Raw genomic sequence first — 23,749 nt, forward strand, 5'->3', positions numbered from 1 at the left:
GTGCAAAACAAATTAAAAATCACTCACTCAAGAATTAATGGCCAATAATAATATATTGATAAAGAAGATATCAATTCCTATCAAAAACATGAACATTTCTAGATGTGTCCACACCTGCGACTGGTAGTATTCATGACCAAAAGCACCTCTGTTGGAGCTTCCTGATCTGGATAAGCAACAGTTCTCCTCTGACAAACTCACATAACACTGATCTCATCCTACCAGAAAATGAGCCCAGCATCCATTCAGAGGAATCCCATGATGATTGCAGCTTTCTTGTACTTGTGGTCTCATTGTTTTGATCACACTACTTGGACATCCTGATAAATTAGTATGCCATTGTCAGACAAAGAAAATCCAGAAATGACTTTCAAGATAGTTCAAAGTAAATCTATGACAACCTTGTCTGGAACAGGGATGCTAGGAGGCATTCATGAGGAAACATCATGGAGGTGGGATGTTCAGTACTGAGTGCCTGCTGGCCAAACAACTCACATAGTCCAACTGGTTTTTATGTGAAAAGGCTGCATGAAGCCTTCATGTAGGCACACTACCCAGAAGGTGAAGGGTGAAGATTGAGTGCAATGCCAGTCAGGCAACAGGAAAGAGTGGATCAGGTCCAGCATATTAGATTTTTGCAGTTCTATCTTGCCCATGGTAAAGTTTATGAAAATATCACATTGCCCAAATATTTTAAACAGTGAATTGTTTTAATTTGTGAAAGTAAACACCCTGCTTATATTTCTTACAAATAATATAAATATAATGTGCATGTATGTATATACAGATATAATTGCACAAAACACAACATGCCACACATGTAGTACAAAAAAAAAAAAACATTTCTTACTGATGATTTAAAAAGTGCTGTTTTGTTTTTGGTTCACCTTCACATATTGGTGTTAAACTGGGATGACAGTTTCCTTTAGATCTTTTCAAAAAAATCTAAAATTGTCTTCTCATCCCATGATACATTTCCAATATTTTACTGGAAGAGATATTAATTTCTATAGCAATGCATACATGCAAACTGATCATCCAAAAGGAGTATATAGCTGATGATTTCTGGACAACTAAATATTTTTCCTTTGCATCATCTAAAATATTCCCAATCCATTTAATTTATTACAAACTGCTATCACAACAGCAAATCAGGACATGATTTGTACAATAACTGATAACTCAGAGTGAAATGGTGAGGTTATGATGAACAGATTAAAAAAGTTAAAATTAACAGAAGTACCTGGCATTTTTTTGCACAAGCCCCTCCAGCACCAGAAGTGATCCTACATTATAATATATTTAAAAAAAATAAATAAAGCACTTAAAAAAATTGTCTATTGACAAATCTTCTGTCTAAAAATACAAAAATCCTGAGAAAGTCAAAGAAAGAGCTGAATTTACACTTTCACAGTACCCATTATGTACCCATTAGCTTCATCAAAGTATATGAAAGGAGGTGTATAAAAATTAAACCCATATATAATTAAAATAGAACCATTTAGGGGTAAAATGATAAAATATATATGTTCACTTTTTTTGAATTGACTTTTTTGATGCTGTTAACCAGGTTTTGTAATATGGCCAATAAACTGTAACTCTTATATTTACAGTGTTAACAGAAGGCCTGGGTGGCAAGGTGGTTGGCACTCTTGCCTCATACTTCTAGTTCCTGGCCTGGTCAATGTCCACATGGAGTCTGCAGGTATTTTTTTTCTCTGGGTACTTCAGTCTTCCCTCCTGCCAAAGAGGTGTGTTTGGTTACACTGGTGACTCCTAATTGGCACAATATGATTATGTTCTTAATTGTGCCCTATAAGAGACTGGCACCCAATGCTGCCAAGAGAGGCTCCCACAACTCTGAACCAGATTAAATGACTTTGATGATAGATTTAAGGGTAAACATCCATACACATATGGTCAAGATAGGCTCTTCATAAATTTTCAAGAAATAGGAAGATTCACTAGAGCAGAAAGACATCAGGGCATATTCACACAGAATGTTGCTAAAGTGCTGAGACACATAACTCTAGGAACATGGGTACAACTTCAAGCATTAAGTGGATCAACTAATGGACTTGTGTTGTGTGTCCAATCCAAGATTAAGGTAATTCATTAATCATGGACTCCCAAGGTTGATATCCTGCAGTTTGACACATTTTTTGTTGTCTCATAGCAGATCTGGGCAAATCAGGACTGGAAATGGTGAGTTTCGTATGTGCCTAATGGCCACACAATAATGGAAAATATTTCCTTAAAGTCTCAGGAATGCACATTATGCTTGTCATACTGGCAAACCATCATTGACCAATATTCTGTGCTCACACAACACATTAAACTTTTTTTAAAGGCACTTTTAAAATAAGGTCACATTTTCCAAATTACAACATCATTTTGAAATAAACAATGAATAGAATTTAGAAAAAGTTGCAGTCCATACAAGAAAAATGTGTTGCTGCATTCTTATAAGAAAAAAACTCAGGGGTTAATTTGTTTCTGTACTTGATGAAATGCCTGAAATAGGCCACTAAGCGAGTCTCTGAACATGATGGTTCACTTGAAATGATCATTGCTCTATGAATTTTTCACACAAATAGTAAACTGCCAACTGTTTTGCCCAATTTTAAACTGTATTCACAGTCAAGTCTTCATCATCAAGCTGAAATTTAATGCGATTCAACTCGTCCAGCCCCTGTGTGTGCCGATCTGTTTTATGTGTGACCAGTGAACGATAAAAATGAAAGGCAAAAGCCATGAAAATCAGTACAACTGGAACCATGATGATTGTGGCAGCTAAAGCTGCATTCCAGCGCTCACTCTCATCATATTTGGAATTCTCTGTCGTATTTATTATCAGTCCATCTTTCATCTCCGGAACTCCCACTGGCAGAAACTTTACCCAGCAAAGCAACACCACCTCTACAAGGAAAAGGAGGATACCCAGGGCTGTGGAGAAGCCCCAGGCAAGCTCAATATAGTGGTGCATGCGTTCATGTGGTGACTCCGACACTGAGTTCAGATTGTGGATGTTGCTGACAGATTCAATGTGTGGCAAAATGCAGGTGCTAATCATCAGGGCGAAGAGGTGGACAGCCACCAGGACTGTGGTGCACACGCTGAAAGCAATTAGTAAACCAGGTGGATAGGAAAATGTATCTTGCAGCTGCACTTCTACCATGGCCACCTGGAACACAAGAGATGAAGAAGAGATACAGGTATGAAAAACTTAAAACGGAAAAGAACATTCCAAAAGATGTGTTAGAATTACTTTACACTGCTTCTTGAAAAAAGGACAAATAGACAGAAATGGCACGGAGAAAACTGTTTAATCCTATTCAAAGTTATACTGAGACTGAGCCTATCCTGGCAGTATTAGGCATAAGGCAGAAAGCAACCCTGGACAGAAATGTGCAAGAGAAACCACTCATACACATTCACATAGGGCCAATTTAGACTCCCAGTTTAAAAAAAACAACACACACACACTTCAGACATCCAAGGAAAACCTAAATAGACAGTGGGAAAACATGCAAATCCCACTGGACTGGTATTTTAACTCCAGGAATGTTTTCCGTTCCGTGACACCCACACAGAAATCTAGAGTTGGTAAGTAATTAAGATGAATGAACATTTTTCAAAATATCACTTGTACTCTTTTGCTTTACATAGTGTCACAGACGACTGCGGTCATTACCTGGCCGGGATGCCTGGAGGGACTGGAAAGAGACATTAATAGCTTCCGGGGCACAAGGGGGCAGCCGCCCTGGATAAAAAGAGGACCACGTGAAAGGGACAAAGATGATTTGACCTACTGGGAACCATGGCCACCGCCAGGGGGCGCTTTAAGCATCAGGAGACCCGGATGTGATTACTTCCGCCACACTTGGCAAGATGGCGGAGGGATCGGCCAGGGACGCCCGGAGTGCTTCCGGTTCAAAGGGCAGCACTTCCGCCACACCAGGAAGTGCTGCCGGATGGACATCATCAGCCACCTGGAGCACATCCGGGTGGGAATAAAAGGGGCCGCCTCCTTGCAGTCAGTGAGCCAGAGTCGGGAGTGGGAGAAGGACGAAGCTCCCAGGAGGAGAGGAAAAGCGGCCAAGGACATTGTGAAGTCTGGAATTTTGGGGTGATTATTGCTTTGTGCTTTGTGTGGAGTGAGGAACTGTGTTTATTTAATGGCTAATAAACGTGTGCATTTTATAAAGATGTGGTCTCCGACTGGTGGTGTCCGGGAAAGTCTCACAATAGTCACCTACTCATGCAAAAGAATAGGATCCAGGTGCAATGGTCTAAAGCCCCTCCAAAGCCTGCTATGACCTGGTGGCCAGGACACTAAAAAAATGTACCCCTTATGGGATTTACGTTATTCAGTGCCTGTCTGTATCAAGGGTCTCAGAATATGGTGTCAGATTTTGTCTGCAATCAGTTTTAAAAGTAGAAGCCAGTTCTGGTTTTAAAGGGGAAAAGTCACATTCTTCTATCTTTTAACCTTAAAATGTACATTTTCATGTAGCTACTTTGAAAAAAAAATTGCTGTGTGAAATTGTCATCATTTCCATCCTTCACCAGCTCAATATTAGACCAGTGATGTTGCCAGTTCACTCTTTTCTGGTGATTTATACAAAAATGGCTGCATCTCTTCAAAATGTGATTTTTTTCAAAGTAACCACATGAAAGATTATTTTCCTCTATTTAAAAAAAATAGAACAACAGGACTGCTACCTTTAAATGGTATCTGTTACTTTATCTAATTATATGGCGTGGATGTGTTCTATTAGGAGCAATTTACAATTTAAACTGGCTGGAAAGAAATCATAAAGCCAATCCAGATCTCCAGGAATGGCATTCGAGACTTCTAATTTAGAGTCAGAAGGCAAGCTGAGGTAACGTCTTACTGGAAAAAAGAGGAAGATACCAAAAAAATGATGATGATAAAAATGCCACAGGAAATGAGAAAAAGTGGGGGAGCCAACCCAGTAGACAGAGGAGGTACAAACCTAGGCAGGTAGGCCCAGTGGGACTGTGGGGCTTTATTTGTTTATGCTCATGTGTTTGCTACTAGTGTTTTTATATTCCTCTTGTGTTTTGATCATAACAAAGTAAAATATTTTTGATATTTTTATCTTCTTCGCACTTAAGTGGAATTTGGAACCACCCTTAGGTGGTGCTATCTACCACAAACCTAAAGACATTTTTGCAGAGAAAAAGACTTTATATGGCTATGTTTTGTGTTCAAGCAAGAAAAGTGTAAGTGGTGAAGGCAGCATTAGCAGACATCAGTGAAACAACTGTAGAACACCCACCTTTTAGTCAGATTAATGGACAATTTTGAAAACTGACCAAGAGTGAGAAGCAATGCAAACTAAGTCCCAACAAAATATACTCATAACACATATACAACAATGCACGTATAGCTTGTAAAGAATGTTGTTTGAAAATGAACACTATGTCTCATAAGCTGTATTTTATATGAACATCCACACACACACACACACACATACAGTGCATCCGGAAAGTATTCACAGCGCATCACTTTTTCCAACGTTTGTTATGTTACAGCCTTATTTCAAAATGGATTAAATTCATTTTTTTCCTCAGAATTCTGCACACAACACCCCATAATGACAACGTGAAAAATGTTTACTTGAGGTTTTTGCAAATTTATTAAAAATAAAAAAGCTGAGAAATCACATGTACATAAGTATTCACAGCCTTTGCTCAATACTTTTGTCGATGCACCTTTGGCAGCAATTACAGCCTCAAGTCTTTTTGACTATGATGCCACAAGCTTGGCACACCTATCCTTGGCCAGTTTTGCCCATTCCTTTTTGCAGCACCTCTCAAGCTCCATCAGGTTGGATGGGAAGCGTCGGTGCACAGCCATTTTAAGATCTCTCCAGAGATGTTCAATCGGATTCAAGTCTGGGCTCTGGCCGGGCCACTCAAGGACATTCACAGAGTTGTCCTGAAGCCACTCCTTTGATATCTTGGCTGTGTGCTTAGGGTCGTTGTCCTGCAGAAAGATGAACCGTCGCCCCAGTCTGAGGTCAAGAGTGCTCTGAAGCAGGTTTTCATCCAGGATGTCTCTGTACATTGCTGCAGTCATCTTTCCCTTTATCCTGACTAGTCTCCCAGTTCCTGCCGCTGAAAAACATCCCCACAGCATGATGCTGCCACCACCATGCTTCACTGTAGGGATGGTACTGGCCTGGTGATGAGTGGTGCCTGGTTTCCTCCAAACGTGACGCCTGGCATTCACACCAAAGAGTTCAATCTTTGTCTCATCAGACCAGAGAATTTTCTTTCTCATGGTCTGGGAGTCCTTCAGGTGCCTTTTGGCAAACTCCAGGCAGGCTGCCATGTGCATTTTACTAAGGAGTGGCTTCCGTCTGGTCACTCTACCATAAAGGTCTGATTGGTGGATTGCAGCAGAGATGGTTGTCCTTCTGGAAGGTTCTCCTCTCTCCACAGAGGACCTCTGGAGCTCTGACAGAGTGACCATCGGGTTCTTGGTCACCTCCCTAAATAAGGCCCTTCTTCACCGATCGCTCAGTTTAGATGGCCGGCCAGCTCCATGAAGAGTCCTGGTGGTTTCAAACTTCTTCCACTTACGGATGATGGAGGCCACTGTGCTCATTGGGACCTTTGAAGCAGCAGAAATTTTTCTGTAATCTTCCCCAGATTTGTGCCTCGAGACAATCCTGTCTCGGAGGTCTACAGACAATTCCTTTGACTTCATGCTTGGTTTGTGCTCTGACATGAACTGTCAACTGTGGGACTTTATATAGACAGGTGTGTGCCTTTACAAATCATGTCCCATCAACTGAATTTACCACAGGTGGACTCCAATTAAGCTGCAGAAACATCTAAAGAATGATCAGGGGAAACAGGATGCACCTGAGCTCAATTTTGAGCTTCATGGCAAAGGCTGTGAATACTTATGTACATGTGCTTTCTCAATTTTTTTATTTTTAATAAATTTGCAAAAACCTCAAGTAAACTTTTTTGACGTTGTTATTATGGGGTGTTGTGTGTAGAATTCTGAGGAAAAAAATTAATTTAATCCATTTTGGAATAAGGCTGTAACATAACAAAATGTGGAAAAAGTGATGCGCTGTGAATACTTTCCGGATGCACTGTATACATACTCACCAGCCACTTTATTAGGTACACCTTGCTAGTACCCGGTTGGTCCCCCTTTTGTCTTCAGAACTATCGTAATTCTTTGTGGCATGAATTCAACAAGGTGCTAGAAACATCCCTCAGAGATTTTGGTCCATATTGACATGGTAGCATCATGCAGTTGCTGCAGATTTGTCAGCTGGACATCCATTATGTGAGTCTCCTGTTCCACCTCATCCCAAAGATGCTCTACTGGATTGAGATCTGGTGACTCTGGAGGCCATTTGAGTATAGTGAACTCATTGTCATGTTCAAGAAACTGGTTTGAGATTATTTGAGCTTTGTGACATGGCGCATTATCCTGCTGGAAGTGGCCATCAGAATATGGGTACACTGCGGTCACAAATTGATGGACATGGTCAGCAAAAATACTCATGTAGTTTGTGGCATTTAAACAATGCTCAACTTGTATTAAAGGGCCCAAAGTATGCCAAGAAAATATACCTCACACCATTACATACCACCACCAGCCTGAACCATTGATACAAGGCAGGATGGATCCATATTCTAATGTTGTTGACACCAATTTCTGACCTACCATCCAAATGATGCAGCAGAAATCGAGACTCATCAGACCAGAGAACATTTTCCCAATCTTCTATTTTCCAATTTTGGTGAGCCTGTGCAAACTGTAGCCTCAGTTGCCAGTTCTTATCTGATAGGAGTGGCACCAGTGTGGTCTCCTGATGCTGCAGTCCATCTGCTTCAACATGTTCGACATGCCGTGTGTTCAGAGATGCTCTTCTTTATACCTTGGTTGTAACAAGTGGTTATTTGAGTTACTGTTGCCTTTCTGTCAGCTCGAACCAGTCTGGCTATTCTCCTCTGACCTCCGGCATTAACAAGGCATTTTCGTCCAAAGAACTGCCACTGAGTGGATATTTTCCCTTTTTCAGATCATTCTCTGTAAACCCTAGAGGTGGCTGTGTGTGAAAATCCCAGTAGATTAGTGGTTTCTGAAATACTCAGACCAGCCCAGCCAAGTTCAAAGTCACTTAAATCGCCTTTCTTCCACATTCTGATGTTCAGTTTGAACTTCAGCAGGTCATCTTGACAATGTCTACAGGCCTAAATGCATTGAGTTGCTGCCATGTGATTGGCTGATTAGATATTTGCATTCACAAGCAGTTGAACAGGTTGTGATAGACGGCCAGGAACCCTACCCTGCTGGGATGCCTGGAGGAAGGAAGAACCGGGAGAGCGGCACTTCTTTTCCCTGGGCACCCGGATGGGCCTTGATCCCTGGGGGACAGCGCTTCCGGGGCACCAGGAAGTGCTGATGGACCAGGGATGGTTTATGCCCGGAGTGCTTCCGGGTGCAAGGGCAGCACTTCCGCCACATTGGGGAGTGCTGCCGGAAGTCCATCATCAGGCACCTGGAGCACATCCCGGGCTAGATAAAAGGGGCCACCTCACTCCATTCAGGGAGCCGGAGTCGGGTGGAAGAAGGACAGAGCTTGCGCAACAGGAGTGGAGGCGGCCGAGAGAACCAAGGACTGTGCATTGTAAATAGTAATTGTAAATATTTTGTATGAATAAACGTGTGTGTTGTGGACACTGCATTATCGTGTCTGTCTGTGGCCGGGCTACCTCATACAAGGTGTACCTAATAAAGTAGCTGGTGAGTGTATATATTTCATATATAAATATATTCATGTATACACACAGACACACTATACTCACACTTACATATATACATTTACATACTGCATATGTTTTGTCATTTGTAATGGTTGTCAGTAACCTAATGGGGGATGATTTTGAGGTAACACTGGGAACTTCCGTTGTATTCTTCCCCTACAGAAGGGAGAACCTCAACCAGGTGGACTTCAGTAATGGCAGTAACCCACCCATTCTTGCCTCCAGGACTAGTGAGTGACAAAATCACAAGCGTTTCTATTCTGTTACTACATAGCTTATCAGGATCATCCATTGTGGGTCCACCCAGGCTGGCATTGCCACCTGAACCCAACATAGACAAGCATGGGACACAATTTCAAGGCACACACATTTTATTCTTTTTACCTTGTGGGCAACGTCTTCCCCGTTCCCATAAGCCCAGCCCAGTCCAAAGCACCAACACAGCACAGTAAGTCTTCCTTCACTCTTTTCCTTCTCCTCCACTCCTCTGGTCAAGCTTTGTCTTCCTCCTCCCGACTCTGACTCTTTGAGTAGTGGCTGCTGGCTCCTTTTATAAGGCACCCGAAAGTGCTCGAGGTGCTTGATTACTTATTTCCAGGAGCACTTCCGGGTGTGGTGGAAGAACTGCCCATAAGGGCTCAGCAGCTCCTGCTGCAGCCCACCCTGGTGGCGCCTGTGGATCCCAACAGGGCTGCACCAAACTCCAACTCCCAAGAAGCCCTGTGGGAGTCCGAGGCACCACAGCAACTCAGGGGTGTTGCCATCTAGCGACCCAGGGGAGGTAACGCTCTGGCCAAACCTGCTCCCCTGGGGCCTCATGTATAAACGGTGCGTACGCACAGAAATGTTGCGTACGAACCTTTCCACGCTCAAATCGCGATGTATAAAACCTAAACTTGGCGTAAAGCCACGCACATTTCCACGGTAACTCATTCCTTGGCGTACGCAATTTATCCGCCCGGTTTTGCAGACTGGCGGCACCCAGTGTCAAAGCAGTGCTACTGTTCCTGTGTGGTTACCCTTTCTTAGATCCACATCCACGGCGGCGGCTTTATCAAATACACTGAAATTAACCGCATATCGTTCATAAATTTAATGCATCTGATTGTAATTAACCTGTAACAATATAATGGTCCACAGAATGGTCAAACTACTGTTCCTGTGTGCTCATCCTTTCTTTCTTAGCTCCACATTCCTGACGCGGCTTTATAAATATACTGAAATTAACTGCATATTGTTTATTAGTGTAATACATCTGATTGTAATTAACCTGCTGCAATATAATGGGCCAGGGAATAGCCATAGTATTCCAAATACCATAACTGCTTTAGCGTTGTTACTCTCACTGCATCTTGTTCTTCTTTTTGCTGTTCCCGTTAAGGGTTGCCACTGCGGATCATTTTTTTCCATATTACTCTCACTGCACCACTCGGAGTATTTATATCACTGTATCTGAGTGTGAATCACAGCAGCAGATGATCGGAAAGAGAATTATCGGTATACAGTTTCAAGTACACACTACCTCAACCACGGCAAAAAGCGTCAAACCCTTTCCTGTACGGACCTCGCGTTTCAGAAACAGTTTCATCCCAAGAACTATAAACGCACTCAATCAGTCCATCAAGTGCTCCTTGTAGAACTGTTTACTTATAAGTACAATCACCTCACTGTAAACTTGCACTACAGTTATAATATTGCACAACCTGCGCTACTTTATAAAGCGCGTATGATGACAATATCATTTTTAAGATGAAATGCAGCAAAATATGTTGCTTATAGTATACAGATAAAACTTTAACTTCATTTAAATAATCTGTATTGCTAATAATTAAACATGTGAGGACACGGTGCCGCAGCGCTAGCTAGTTCACGGATAGCTCCTGCCTTGCGCTGTATTCTTGCTGGTGCTGACGCGACACTGGAAGGATAGACGAATAGAATAATTAAACATGTACTACGAAGATATTTCAATGTTCCTTAAAAGTTTTGAAGAATCGGCGTTCTAAGCTTACAAATGGCTTCACGTCTATTACAGAGCTGATTGTGTGGCGATTGGAGAAAGAAAAGTATGGACAGGAATTGGAGGTTAGTACGTTTGAAAGAGACAGTACTTCTGTAATAAATTATTTCATCGAAGGTCACACATGGTGCAACAAGCCTCTTGCGTGAGATATGAACAATCACTGCGCCACCGTGTTCCCATGTTTAATAACATGCTTTCATTCCTATCATCATGAAAATGATATCACGTATACATCTCAGTATTTTAATTATTCAGAGAGCTGTAATATCTCGAATGTAATGCATTCTGTGTCCTGTCGGAGAAAGAGAAAGAACGGAAGCACGTAGTGATTCACACACATAGAGCACATAGAAGATCAAACACAGAAAAAAGCATTTAACATGCTACTTGAGAAACTACGGTAGTAAAATAAACGATTTTAAGAAATTTCGAGATTAAAGTTGATATTTCGTGCTTTTTTCCCACTGTGTGCCTATGTTTTTTGTTTGTACCCTAATACGCTTTCATATGACACTCAGACGGTGGGCTACAACTCGCCTTTTCACAGCGACTTTGATATGTGATTTCTTTTTTATTTCGGGCACTGTGCGACTTTGTGAATTTGATCTTTCGAGTTTTTCCGACACTCTGTCACTCGATCAACTTTCTTTTGTTGATTATACCACTGTTTAAACCAACAAATAGTACGTTTTTCCTTTGCCTCCACTTGGTATTCGCTGAAATTCTTATATTTTCCCCTGTGCTTTTCACATTGTCTTTTCTCAGAAGGCTATTTATATTGATTTGCATATTCAAAGAGGCGTAATTCTGGGAGGAGTTGGGGCGGGACAGAAGGCGCGTGCACGTGCGTTACTTTTCACGCAAATCGGGATTTATGTAGTGGAAGAACGTGAAAGTATGCGTGCGCACAGATTCCTGCATCTGGATTTTTCTGTGCGTACGCACAATCCCGCTTTTGTGCTTACGCCATGTTATAGTGTGAGTTCTACGCACGGCGTTATACATGAGGCCCCTGGTCCTCACAGCGTGGCGGCATCCCAGCCAGGCAAAGGCCCCAGCCACACACTACACCGCATTACACTGAGATGTACACTGTGGACCCCCAACCCTTTTTGATGTCTGTGGTGTATTTTATCCCAAACATATACCGGTATATAAGTATGCATTTCCAAAGCAATATTTTACTCTTTGAGCATGTATAATTACACCAGTGTTCATTTTCCAACCTGCATACAAGGCCATTGGCACATGCCAGAAAAATAAGAACCAAAACAAAGACGCTGGGTACAAACAAAGTCAAAATGTAAAAAAGACCTTTAAATCTGAAAAGAATTTGTTTTTTTAAGAAAATAAAAAATTGTGACACCTTTTTAAATAGTCACTGATTATTGTCAATGATACCTGATCATGTGTTTGACAAAAGACTTTGTTGTTAATAACAATATGATCTTTACTCCAACAACTTCAGTGACCCTCTACTGGAACCATTTCATTAACCTCAATGTAAAAGCTTAGGGCTAACCCACAGTGGCAATATCATGGTAGTCCCATCTCTCTTTCTTGGGGTTACATCCACAAAACACAAGGAATAAACACAAAAATATTAACAAGAATGACATAAAAACAACAAAACACATGAAAAATAACAATTTAGAAACTACAAAAGTAACAATACAATAGAAAATATTACACAGGTCAGGAAAACACTTGGCTGTAACATAACACCAGGGAGTAGTGTAGTTATTGTGAATGCACATCATGCTCCGCAATAAATGTGACGATACATACAGTATCTGCCATGGGCTCAGTGGCAGTTGTGGTGGCAGTCACTCAAAGCAATGTAGGTGGAAAGTGGACAGCACGAATAACCACCCTATGTGTTTGATCCACCTCATGCTGTGCTTTTTTACCCCACTCATGACAGCACAGAAACAAGCACTGGGTTCACTTAATTTGTCATACTGAGTGCTAAGGTATTTTCCTTCACTTCCATTTTCCTCCAAACAAATCCACAGTCATTTATTTTTAACACCTCATTTTATTGCATGTATGTCATCCCCAGCCTTAAACATTTTGATCCCTTTCAAGCAAAAATTGTGTTCATGTTATTCTCACAGCAAAAGCAGCTTTCCGATGATACTCCATTTACATACTATTGGTAACTGCAAGCATATTATTACATGATGGGTTAAAATGTATCCAAAGCAAAAATCTGCATCATTGTGGCTTTAAAAAAAAGGTCCCAAATGGGCAGTGAATATTTTTTCTGAATATAAAATGGCCATATGCCAAAAATACGGTCTTTGCCAAAAAACATTACTTGCTGTACTAGCCATAAAAGTGAGATCTCCTGATGGTGAGATTTTACTATAATAAATCCTCACTCTGCAGCTTTTGTAGAATATTTATTACATTTTTATATATAGATTGTATCTGTATACTGTATAATTTAGCCAGGTAACATTTACACCTGCCATTAAAATGTGTCTCCAGTGTCCACTTGTGTTTCTCTCGGCACACCATATTAAATTATCTGACTTGAAACTCTTAGCAAACAAGACAATGTGAAAAAAGGTCTGCCAAACAAAAAACATTAGTGTTCTGGTATGATGGCAAAGATTTGACAGTCTCAAGAAGGAGCATCTTGACTACACTCACACCACTGCTCCATTCACTTTTTAAAGCTGCACCAGTGTCAAGGCTGGCCACCTTTCTGCAGCTTAACTAACTGCTGTCACCACCCTACATAATCCTTTAGGCTCTTCTGTTGACTTGATTGCTGTATATTGACAGAAAACATTTTAAATTTACAATTGCAATAAATGTGATTGCTACCTGTTTCTGACCAATGGCCTCCAAATGTGTTCTGTGTGACTCATTGTCAACGTATTTACACCAGTTTTTTTTTAAACCTGGTCAAGTGCCATCTGATCATGACATGTATAAGTGCAAGCAAAAACAAATGCTACGTTTAGCTACGTTTCTCACTTGTGTCCAGACTGCTGGTTTCACTTAACTTTATGCACTGACATCCTTCACACAATATTGATTTTGGTCCCGTGACCACTGGTTGCTTTCTTCACTAATTGCAATATTCAAGAATGGAAAAGCTGATAAAGACTGAAGACAGGAGACACAAGGCAGGATTTACGATTGAGATGAGCAGAGAGGTACCTATGTGTCTTGTTTGCAAAGAAAAAAAAGTGTCAGTAGTTGTTTGCCAAAATATCGTGACCCATGCTGGGTATTTAAAGTTTATTTTTTTGCCTTCAATACAGCTGAATTCGACACCCCTGGTGTAATTAGACAAAAAGATGGTTTCTCACATGTTTTTCAGCAACTATGCTACATTTATGGTCTCCAGTATTGTTTTTTTATGAAAAATGGCTCCTGGGTTGTTACCTTACACCACAGCCACATTACTTGACCGTGGGGTTTATCGAGGCTAAGAAGTCACACCTCAAAAGAAAAGACAACTGCGGTAAAAGAGTTGTGCTTTTAATTATGTCACAATGGTACCTGTATGTTTGTCAGTGCTGGTGACAGTAAGTTCTTAAGTACAGACTTCTACAGTACAGTATACAATATTGTGAGATATATTAAGGCTCCATTGTCTACTTAAGGATATTTATGCAAGTAAAGACTCCTAGAGAATATTGTGAGACGTATTCTCCTTTGTCTATTTAAGGATATCTATGTGTGAATATGAGGGGGCTCTAAGTAGAATATTGTGAGGTGACTGATAAATAGGCTTTCACCTGAGACTTTATCGTTTATCTGTATGTGTGATAATCTTAAGGTGTGAAAGTAGACCAACCTAGTAACAGACTTGGGAAGTCCTTCAGAAACCCATGATAATAGAACTGCCATCTGCCTATTCAGTAGCTTCTTCTGGTTAGCTCTCTCTGCACATCCAGTCATGGTGTCTATCTAAATTGGTGACTTAAAATGTCCTGATGGTTCCTCTTCTTGATGATGTTCTTCAGTTTTCCATGATACATGTAATGTCTATGTATTCCTTTTCTGTAACTTTCAGAAATAAAACTGAGTGGCTTTGGTTAGCCTAGGTGGTCTATAGTAACTTCTGCATATTGCAACCAACAAACATCATTAATTCATCCAGGAACAGCAGATTTTTTTGGGATCAGTCAGAATCATTTAAGTTGATGTATGGGTAACGTAAATGTCCTTTTGCAAAATTTGGAATATGATGGGTTAAATCTGAACAATTGCAACCCCATTACTAAAGACACACAATTTCTGCAACCAAGGCCTGAAAGGTTTCAGTTTTTCCCTTCAATCCCTCAACATATAATGCAACAATGACTGACTGACTGACTGACTTATCCATCAACAAAAACAATATTCTCCATTTAGTTAAAAAGCTATAATTTCGCAGGATAGTACATCTAGGCCAGTAGGTACCTGCTAAAAAAGGACATTTTTATATAGCAATATTTAGGAGTAAAAAACCCCTAAAATAGAAACGTATCAAAAATGCTTTGATGCAATTGATTGAAATTTGCTGACATTATAGAAAAAAAAGAGATTAAAGAACTTATTTTGGCTAATTATTTGTCCATTTTTTAAATTTTTTGATATTCATTAATATTATGATACGTATATGATCTGTGCTGCACTGAGAACAGGCTTTATGCAAACGAAGCATGTAGCAGAAGTGATTGATGGGATATGGAAATACCCTCTCTAACCAATAGGGTGGATGGATGATTGAGTAAGGGGCAGTATCCTGGACAGAAAAAAACAGATATACTCACATTATGAAATTGAAAAAGAAAGTCCAGTGAAGCTTAAGGAAGAAAATGCTGTACTTTAGCAAATAGCGTAAACAAATGAAAATTGGCAATATCTAATAATGATAATAAACCTGCACTGCTGGTTATTAACAGATGCTGGTCAGCAGTGCAGGGCTGAAGACAGTGTTGAGAGGAATGGCTGATGGTAATGACAAATGCAAATATCAGCATCCAGAAACTTCAAGGGGTGGAAACCTCCAAGGAAACTGCACAAAAGAGGGGTAATCAGCGCAAAGCGGGATGTTACTGGGAAAAAAAAAGAAGTGAAGCTGTGGAGAACCAATCCTAAGAGGAGGATTGTTGTACAGCAGGATTCTTAAGTGGAACTTTCTCCAAGAAACAGGCATGCTTCCAGGGTGGAACATCGAAGTGAACTTCAAGATTAACATTACGGCACTCTTGGGATCAGAACCGTGAAGTGTGGGGTAGAGACATCTGAGGAGTGCTCCTGGATCAGGACACCAGAGTGGGTTACAAAGACACTTGTGCTATGCTCCAAGGCCAAAACATCTGAGTTTCTAATGATGTAAATAGTTCTTTGACCTTTACAGTTTGTTTTGATTTATAATACACAGGCCATTGACTCAAAATTCAATACATTTTTACACTGTGTTCATTTCCTTTACCCCACTATGGCAGTTCTTTACAATATATACTCAAATTTCACATTTTTCTTACTGATTACCCATTTCAATTCCTATAAAATTGTGTTTTGCAATGACCATCAAAAAAAAGTCAAGTCACTAGGAAAAGCAAAAAAAAAACAGGAATTGATGAAATTCCTCATGGACAACTGTTTATAGTATGTTCAAGAGCAGACACCTTCAGTTACATAATAATACCATTATTGACCCCACATAGAATGGAACAAGATGAATAGGAAAAAGAAAATTATTATTATTTCTTATCATTTGAATGATGTCTTTATCCAAAGCAATTTACATTTGAGATACAATAGGTTACAATTCTTCTGTTTTTTTATTGGAGCACAGGCAGGTCTAGTGACTTGTTCATTGTCACATAGTGTCAGTAACAGGATTTCAAACCACAACCTCAGGATTTTAAATCCTAGGTCCAAAGCCTTAACCACTACAAAACACTGCCTGCCAATAATATTAGCCCTAAGTTTAAAACAAAACCCAAAAACTACAAGTATTGTACACAGAAGAATGCTTAGTTACACTGTACTTCTGATACACCCAAATAACTTGATGGCACTATAATTGACACACCGGGTGAAGCCAGGTAACATGGCTAGTATTATATATTTTGCTTTTCGATAAAATTTTGATGGTCAGAAAATTTTATTGAAGGTAAGAAAGGTCCCATGTTATTTCACAATTTATGTAAACAAAAGCTAACATTTTAATAAGATTCTTACATTGCCTAATAAAATCACCTGTTTTTTTAATTTATTCTGGGGAAGTTGTGGTGACTTGGAATAAAGTAACACATCTGAACCCAAGTGCGGTACATCCTTACAAGTAATAGTTCTAAAATTACACTGTGGGTTGTGTGGTTCCTTCGTAAAACCATGTCTTAAAAAAAAGAAGTATTTAATTCTGGGAAGGGTTCTTTGAGCTTTGAAAAGGTTCCTAATATGTGGACAAAACTGAAATCTTTAATATACAGTAACTACAGGATACCAAGACAATCCAAACTAACGGGTTTGTTATTGTATGCAGAAAAGTGTTTTAAATCATGAATACATTGGCATTGTACAAATCTGTTATGTTTACAACAGTTCTTGGAACCTGTTACCGATCTAAACAAAGGTTCTTTCCGTGACCTTCATGTGGATAGTGGTTCCTTTGGGAACCTAAAATGGTTCCTCTATGGCATCACTCTGTAGAACCATGTCGGCACCTTTATTTTTAAGAATGTGCCCCCAATTACAGTTATAATGACATTTCACCACTGGGTTCATTCTAAATCAAGGGGAGTTGAAACCCCAAGTTGACAGCATCAAGGGCAAAGCAGGAACCACACCTGGACAGTAAATGAGTCCTTTGAGGACACATACCTGCTCTTCTGTAACAATTTAGCACCATCAATTCACTTCTTCAGGACTGAGGAGGAAACTAGGACACTACCTAACATACATTTTAATATAGTCAAATATTTCTGCCTCAGTGCATCAGATTTTCCGTTTGGGCATGTAACTAAGAGATCCTTTTGGAAATGTGTAAGTCTAAGGCAGTGCTGTAATTGCATCATTCAAACTTGTCCGTTTTCCAGGCGCAATGCCCTTTCACCACCCTCACCATAAGTGGACTCATGTGGCACAGCTAAATTTTTTAAATGTGTCAACAATGAAACAGAATCCTTCACACTTTTGATTTCTTTTCTGTGCTTCTCAGCACGCATTGTCCATAAAACTTAAACACCCTGTGTTACATTGTTTTATGTGAAAAAAGTTACTTATGGTACTCTTTTAATGGAGATATGACATTCGATCGGGGATAGTTTCGTGATCCCGCCAAGCTTCTGGATATATCAGCATTCGATCTAAGGGATGGAGGATTGGGTTGGGGAATTCTCCGTGAATATTCGGGAAAAGATGCTGGAACTCACCGGTACGTTATGGAAAGGTGCCAATACTCTATATTTAAACTGGAGGAGGTGCCGGTACTGCGTATCGGTGAGTAACTGCCCACTTCAAGCACTGCTGGGTTCTAAATTGGCCCCATATGATCGAGTGACTGGGTATACGTGATCCTGCTCGTTTATCTGCCTTCCAAGCCAGGGATCTTAAATGAAATAACATCAAACTCCGGCTTAGGCGATTTTAAAGTCTGTTAGACACAGAATATGGGATGACCCCGCTGTCCTCATCTAAAGGTAAAAAAACAAGAGTGTAGCTTTCATATAATTGACCTTTAATAAGTCCTCCGAGCGATCACTTACCATTGCAAATCCGGACAGCAGCGCCGATGTTCTGCTAGAGGCTTTCAGCTTCGCCCTGCTCAGGTAGAGTCGCCGCCAGTTTAGGGCGTGTATAGAGTGCTGGTTGGCACTCATCAAGTCCATGTATGTGCTTGTGACGAACTCCCGGTAAGTACTGAGCGATTCTTTTCGGTCCGAAGAAGCCAGAAGCTCCGTGTCGCCGGCCAGCCCGCTGGAGGATGGGATAGAGAGAGGGGCTGTAACGGCTTCTTCTCCTGGATGCATCGAGAGCGCTTCCGTCAGGCGAGTCGGGAACCCAGGAGGCGAATTTTATTTATGTCGGATTAGGAAAGGAGACGAGTCTACAGTGAATAAAATAAATTTAGGACTAATCCGTAATAATCTTAACTAGTAACCCGATAACAGCGTCGCAGCTTGAATCCAAGGGGATTTCTGTCCGGCGATCTTAAAATAGCTACACGTGGCGAAGCGAGACGATGAGAGAGTTAAAGGAAAACTTTTATTTTCATTGCTATTATTTTGAAAAAAAAAATACAAATTTTAAATGTATTCGATTTGCAAGAAAAACTTCGCCACCCTATCAACTCGCGTACATCCTGGTTTCAAAGGGGCGGGGAAACGTTTGTGGTTTTAGAGCAATTTAAGGAAGCAGAGAAAGAAGTGAGAGTAGCAGCTTTGCAGTCAACGAAATTGAAGTTACAACAGACAAGGCGAAAGCTATACATGCTGTGTATATGTGGATGGCCGTGGCTTCATCGTATTTAATTGTTTTATTCTTAATTCTCTTTTGAATATGCGCATATTTCAAGAACGTGGACTCTTATTCTGGGATATTTTGTATAGCATGAATCTCAAACTGAGTTCCTAGGGTCTTGGGAAGCTGCAGGTTTTCATTTCAGCCACTTTCATAATTAGCAACCATTTAATGCTGTAAGTGGAACAAATTTGATTTTAAAGGAATGCCCTTTCTGAAACCATAATTGCTTGTTTTGTTCTTAACTTGCGGTCAGTTAACAGTAAGTACTGAGCTGATCCTGTTAGAAAACATCTGGACGACATTCTCAGAAAAAAAAGAATATAAACACTATTAGGAATGTCTGGTGCGTCAGACTCGGCTCACTGCCAAGGTAAACAGCCTGCACAGCTGCTGATGTCCGGCAAATCATGTGTTGGAATACACCAGTAGTGTAGGGACACACACACATACCCCGCAGGATGAGCAGTTACAGCTCCCGAACACATTTGCCTGCCTGTTTTTGCAGAACTGCCCGTCTCCAAAATTTTAGATTAAGGGATGTCTGGATAGTTTCGCCTACTTAACTTCCTCCCTTGAAGAATTGTACTTTGTCAGATAACCGATCGCTAATTCACACCAAAGGCAACACGTCAACGTAGCGTAAACGCTTATCTGTCTAGTGCACAGTGACTCTGTTTTGCACTGAACGGGAGTAACACAGTACCCCAAGCAGTATTACTTTCGGGGGAAAGTGCGTACCGACAATTTTATTGTCATTTTTAATCTGCATTGTTTGATTTGGACTTCATAATTCACAGCAGTCGCGGATTTACCACACACAACACAATATTATATATATATATATATATATATATATATATATATATACAGTGCATCCGGAAACGGATTAAATTCATTTTTTTCCTCAGAATTCTACACACAACACCCCATAATGACAACGTGAAAAAAGATTACTTGAGGTTTTTGCAAATTTATTAAAAATAAAAAAACTGAGAAATCACATGTACATAAGTATTCACAGCCTTTGCTCAATACTTTGTCGATGCACCTTTGGCAGCAATTACAGCCTCAAGTCTTGTTGAATATGATGCCACAAGCTTGGCACACCTATCCTTGGCCAGTTTCGCCCATTCCTCTTTGCAGCACCTCTCATGCTCCATCAGGTTGGATGGGAAGCATCGGTGCACAGCCATTTTAAGATCTCTCCAGAGATGTTCAATCGGATTCAAGTCTGGGCTCTGGCTGGGCAACTCAAGGACATTCACAGAGTTGTCCTGAAGCCACTCCTTTGATATCTTGGCTGTGTGCTTAGGATCATTGTCCTGCTGAAAGATGAACCATTGCCCCAGTCTGAGGTCAAGAGTGCTCTGGAGCAGGTTTTCATCCAGGTTGTCTCTGTACATTGCTGCAATTATCTTTCCTTTTATCCTGACTAGTCTCCCAGTCCCTGCTGCTGAAAAACATCCCCACAGCATGATGCTGCCACCACTGTGCTTCACTGTAGGGATGGTATTGGCCTGGTGATGAGTGGTGCCTGGTTTCCTCCAAATGTGACGCCTGGCATTCACACCAAAGAGTTCAGAATTTTCTTTCTCATGGTCTGAGAGTCCTTCAGGTGCCTTTTGGCAAACTCCAGGCGGGCTGCCATATGCCTTTTACTAAGGAGTGGCTTCCGTCTGGCCACTCTACCATCCATATTACTAACCGAGAATACACCGGATATGGACGCAGGGACATGGCGATGGGACCATGAGACGTTCTGTGCAGGCGCGCGTTCCATAAACCACAAGCGAAGTCGAATCCACTGCGAACGAAGGAGTCACGGCCCAAGAACGAAAGAACTCAACTAACGTGAATGAGAAATGAAGCAACAACGCGCCCATAGCTACCACTAACGACACAACCACACAGAAAAGAGGATTCTGCGCTGCACCCCAGAGTCAAACGTGAGAGGCTAAGGAGGCCCCACAGGTCTACAAAGATATGGCGGTGACGCCTGCGCCTTTCGTACTATTGTGAGTGGCACTACTGCGGAGTGAAGTTAGGAATAATGTGCTGCTTGGGATTGTACAAACCGCTGAACGCTTTACACCAAATTCAAACACAATACAGCTCAACGATACAAACACGAGCCCACCTGGATTAGATCAATGAACGCAGGTGCCTACAACGCGCATCTGAAACTGCGGAAGCAAAGCAGGCACGGGTTGAAAACGAACGACCTCGACTGACGGATATACAAACACGAGCCCGCCTGGATAAAATCAATGAACGCAGGCGCCTACAACGCGCTTCTGAAATGCCACGGGCAAAGCGGGCACGGCTCCAAAACGAACGAGCTCGACTAATGTATTTCAGGATACCCAACGCCAGGGGTAGGCGAGCGAAGAGAGCAGGCGGCGGAGCCCCCTTGTACAGGCCTGATTGGTGGATTGCTGCAGAGATGGTTGTCCTTCTGGAAGGTTCTCCTCTCTCCACAGAGGACCTCTGGAGCTCTGACAGAGTGACCATGGGGTTCTTGGTCACCTCCCTGACTAAGGCCCTTCTCCCCCGATCGCTCAGTTTAGGTGGCCGGCGAGCTCTAGGAAGAGTCCTGGTGGTTTCGAACTTCTTCCACTTACGAATGATGGAGGCCACTGTGCTCGCTGGGACCTTCAAAGCAGCAGAAATTTTTCTGTAACCTTCCCCAGATTTGTGCCTCGAGACAAACCTGTCTCGGAGGTCTACAGACAATTCCTTTGACTTCATGCTTGGTTTGTGCTCTGACATGAACTGTCAACTGTGGGACCTTATATAGACAGGTGTGTGCCTTTACAAATCATGTCCAATCAACTGAATTTACCACAGGTGGACTCCAATTAAGCTGCAGAAACATCTCAAGGATGATCAGGGGAAACAGGATGCACCTGAGCTCAATTTTGAGCTTCATGGCAAAGGCTGTGAATACTTATGTACATGTGCTTTCTCAATTTTTTTATTTTTAATAAATTTGCAAACATCTCAAGTAAACTTTTTTCACATTGTCATTATGGGGTGTTGTGTGTAGAATTCTGAGGAAAAAAATGAATTGAATCCATTTTGGAATAAGGCTGTAACATAATAAAATATGGAAAAAGTGATGCGCTGTGAATACTTTCCAGATGCACTGTACATTCTTAAACCTGCTTAATCCAATTCAGAGTTACTGGGGCTGGAGCCCGACCCAGCAGTTCTGGTCGCAAGGCAGGAAAAGACCATTATCAGGATGTGAGTGAGCTCTGAGAGTGACTGGTGATCCACACTTATTCATATTGGGAAGAGTCATTAGTTATCTAAAGCCTTGTTATATTATGTGACTTTTGCAGAAATTTTAGTCATAGCTTTCATTTATATAATACTGTATTACCGAGTCAGGATCAGTTGCAGCATAGTCTCACGAACTTCAGTTGCCCAGGGCCATCATAGGACCAAGGCAAAGTCATGCGCCATGGCCAAAGCTTTAATATCAAAACAGAAACACACATAGGCATCGGAAACTTTGTGGGCCCCTATGCCCATTGTGCCCTTCCATTAAGATGGCCCTGAGGTCGCCTAGTCTAAAATAACCAGTGACTCACCCCGACAGATTTGTCTTTGTTTTTACTCACAGGGTTTCTATATGCATGAGAGATGACAATGCATATACAGCAAAAAACAGTAAAGAACACAGAAGAGAAGCTTTTTACGTACCACCTCAGAACAGAAAAAAAGGGAAAAGGTGCAGAGAATGTGGCTGGACTCATCATATCTGTTAACCCTTCATACAGCATGGGCTTCATCAGACAGTACGTGATTGGATGTGAGAAAAAGGGTCGAGCAAATCTGTGCTAGAAAGTCGACATTCAGTCACATTATTGGACATGCCCAGCGATTTTCAGTCATTTAGAATTCCATGGTCTGAAGATGAAATGAGCAACTGCAGTTGGCAAAACTGACATAAAATACAACTAGATGTCGGGTATTGTGAAATCGGCTTTAATTGACATGCTCCACCTCGAGATCAGCAACAGCAGTCGTCAAGGACGATATCCAGAGAGGTGAATTAATTAATTGGCTAATGTGGGGTGCAACCTAGGGGGCCCGCACATAATGGGGAAGAAGACATTGGACGTAATTCCTTTAATGGACTTTCTATAATAATATTAACAAATGAAGCTTACGTTACGGATGTACTTTACACTATGTACAGAGAAGGATTGGTCATTATGGACTAACAGGACAACTCCGGCGCGCTCTCTTTCCGGGTTGTGCTATCGAGCTGTAAGCGCCGGAGAGTGAGCTCAGAACCGCACGTGCCAGAGAGACGCCTCGTGAGTGGTCCACGCTGCATCCTCAGTTTACCTGGCCAATTACATGATCGTACTAAAACTTACGGCAATTCATACCGTTTAACTAATGCAA

General features: G+C 41.3%; 1 protein-coding gene across 1 annotated transcript; it reads right to left on the reverse strand.

Moving 5' to 3' along the window:
• Positions 1-864: 864 nt before the first annotated feature.
• Positions 865-19,221, reverse strand: LOC114662187 (calcium release-activated calcium channel protein 1-like). Its single transcript, XM_028815557.2, has 2 exons — positions 18,574-19,221; positions 865-3,184 (listed from the first exon to the last, which is right to left on the reverse strand). The coding sequence occupies exons 1-2, from the start codon at positions 18,835-18,837 to the stop codon at positions 2,624-2,626; spliced, it is 825 nt and encodes a 274-aa protein (XP_028671390.1). The 5' UTR covers positions 18,838-19,221; the 3' UTR covers positions 865-2,623.
• Between the last annotated feature and the right edge of the window lie 4,528 nt (positions 19,222-23,749).

The sequence above is a fragment of the Erpetoichthys calabaricus genome, chromosome 12, assembly GCF_900747795.2.
Source record: "Erpetoichthys calabaricus chromosome 12, fErpCal1.3, whole genome shotgun sequence".
Lineage (NCBI taxonomy): Eukaryota > Metazoa > Chordata > Cladistia > Polypteriformes > Polypteridae > Erpetoichthys > Erpetoichthys calabaricus.

Bases quoted from the DNA above. Each gene is read 5' to 3' on its own strand.
- LOC114662187 (XM_028815557.2), bottom strand. From the start codon at position 18,837: ATGCATCCAGGAGAAGAAGCCGTTACAGCCCCTCTCTCTATCCCATCC. The intron at 3,185-18,573 runs GTAAGTGATCGC...CTTGTGTTCCAG, and splicing joins TGCTGTCCGGATTTGCAATG to GTGGCCATGGTAGAAGTGCA.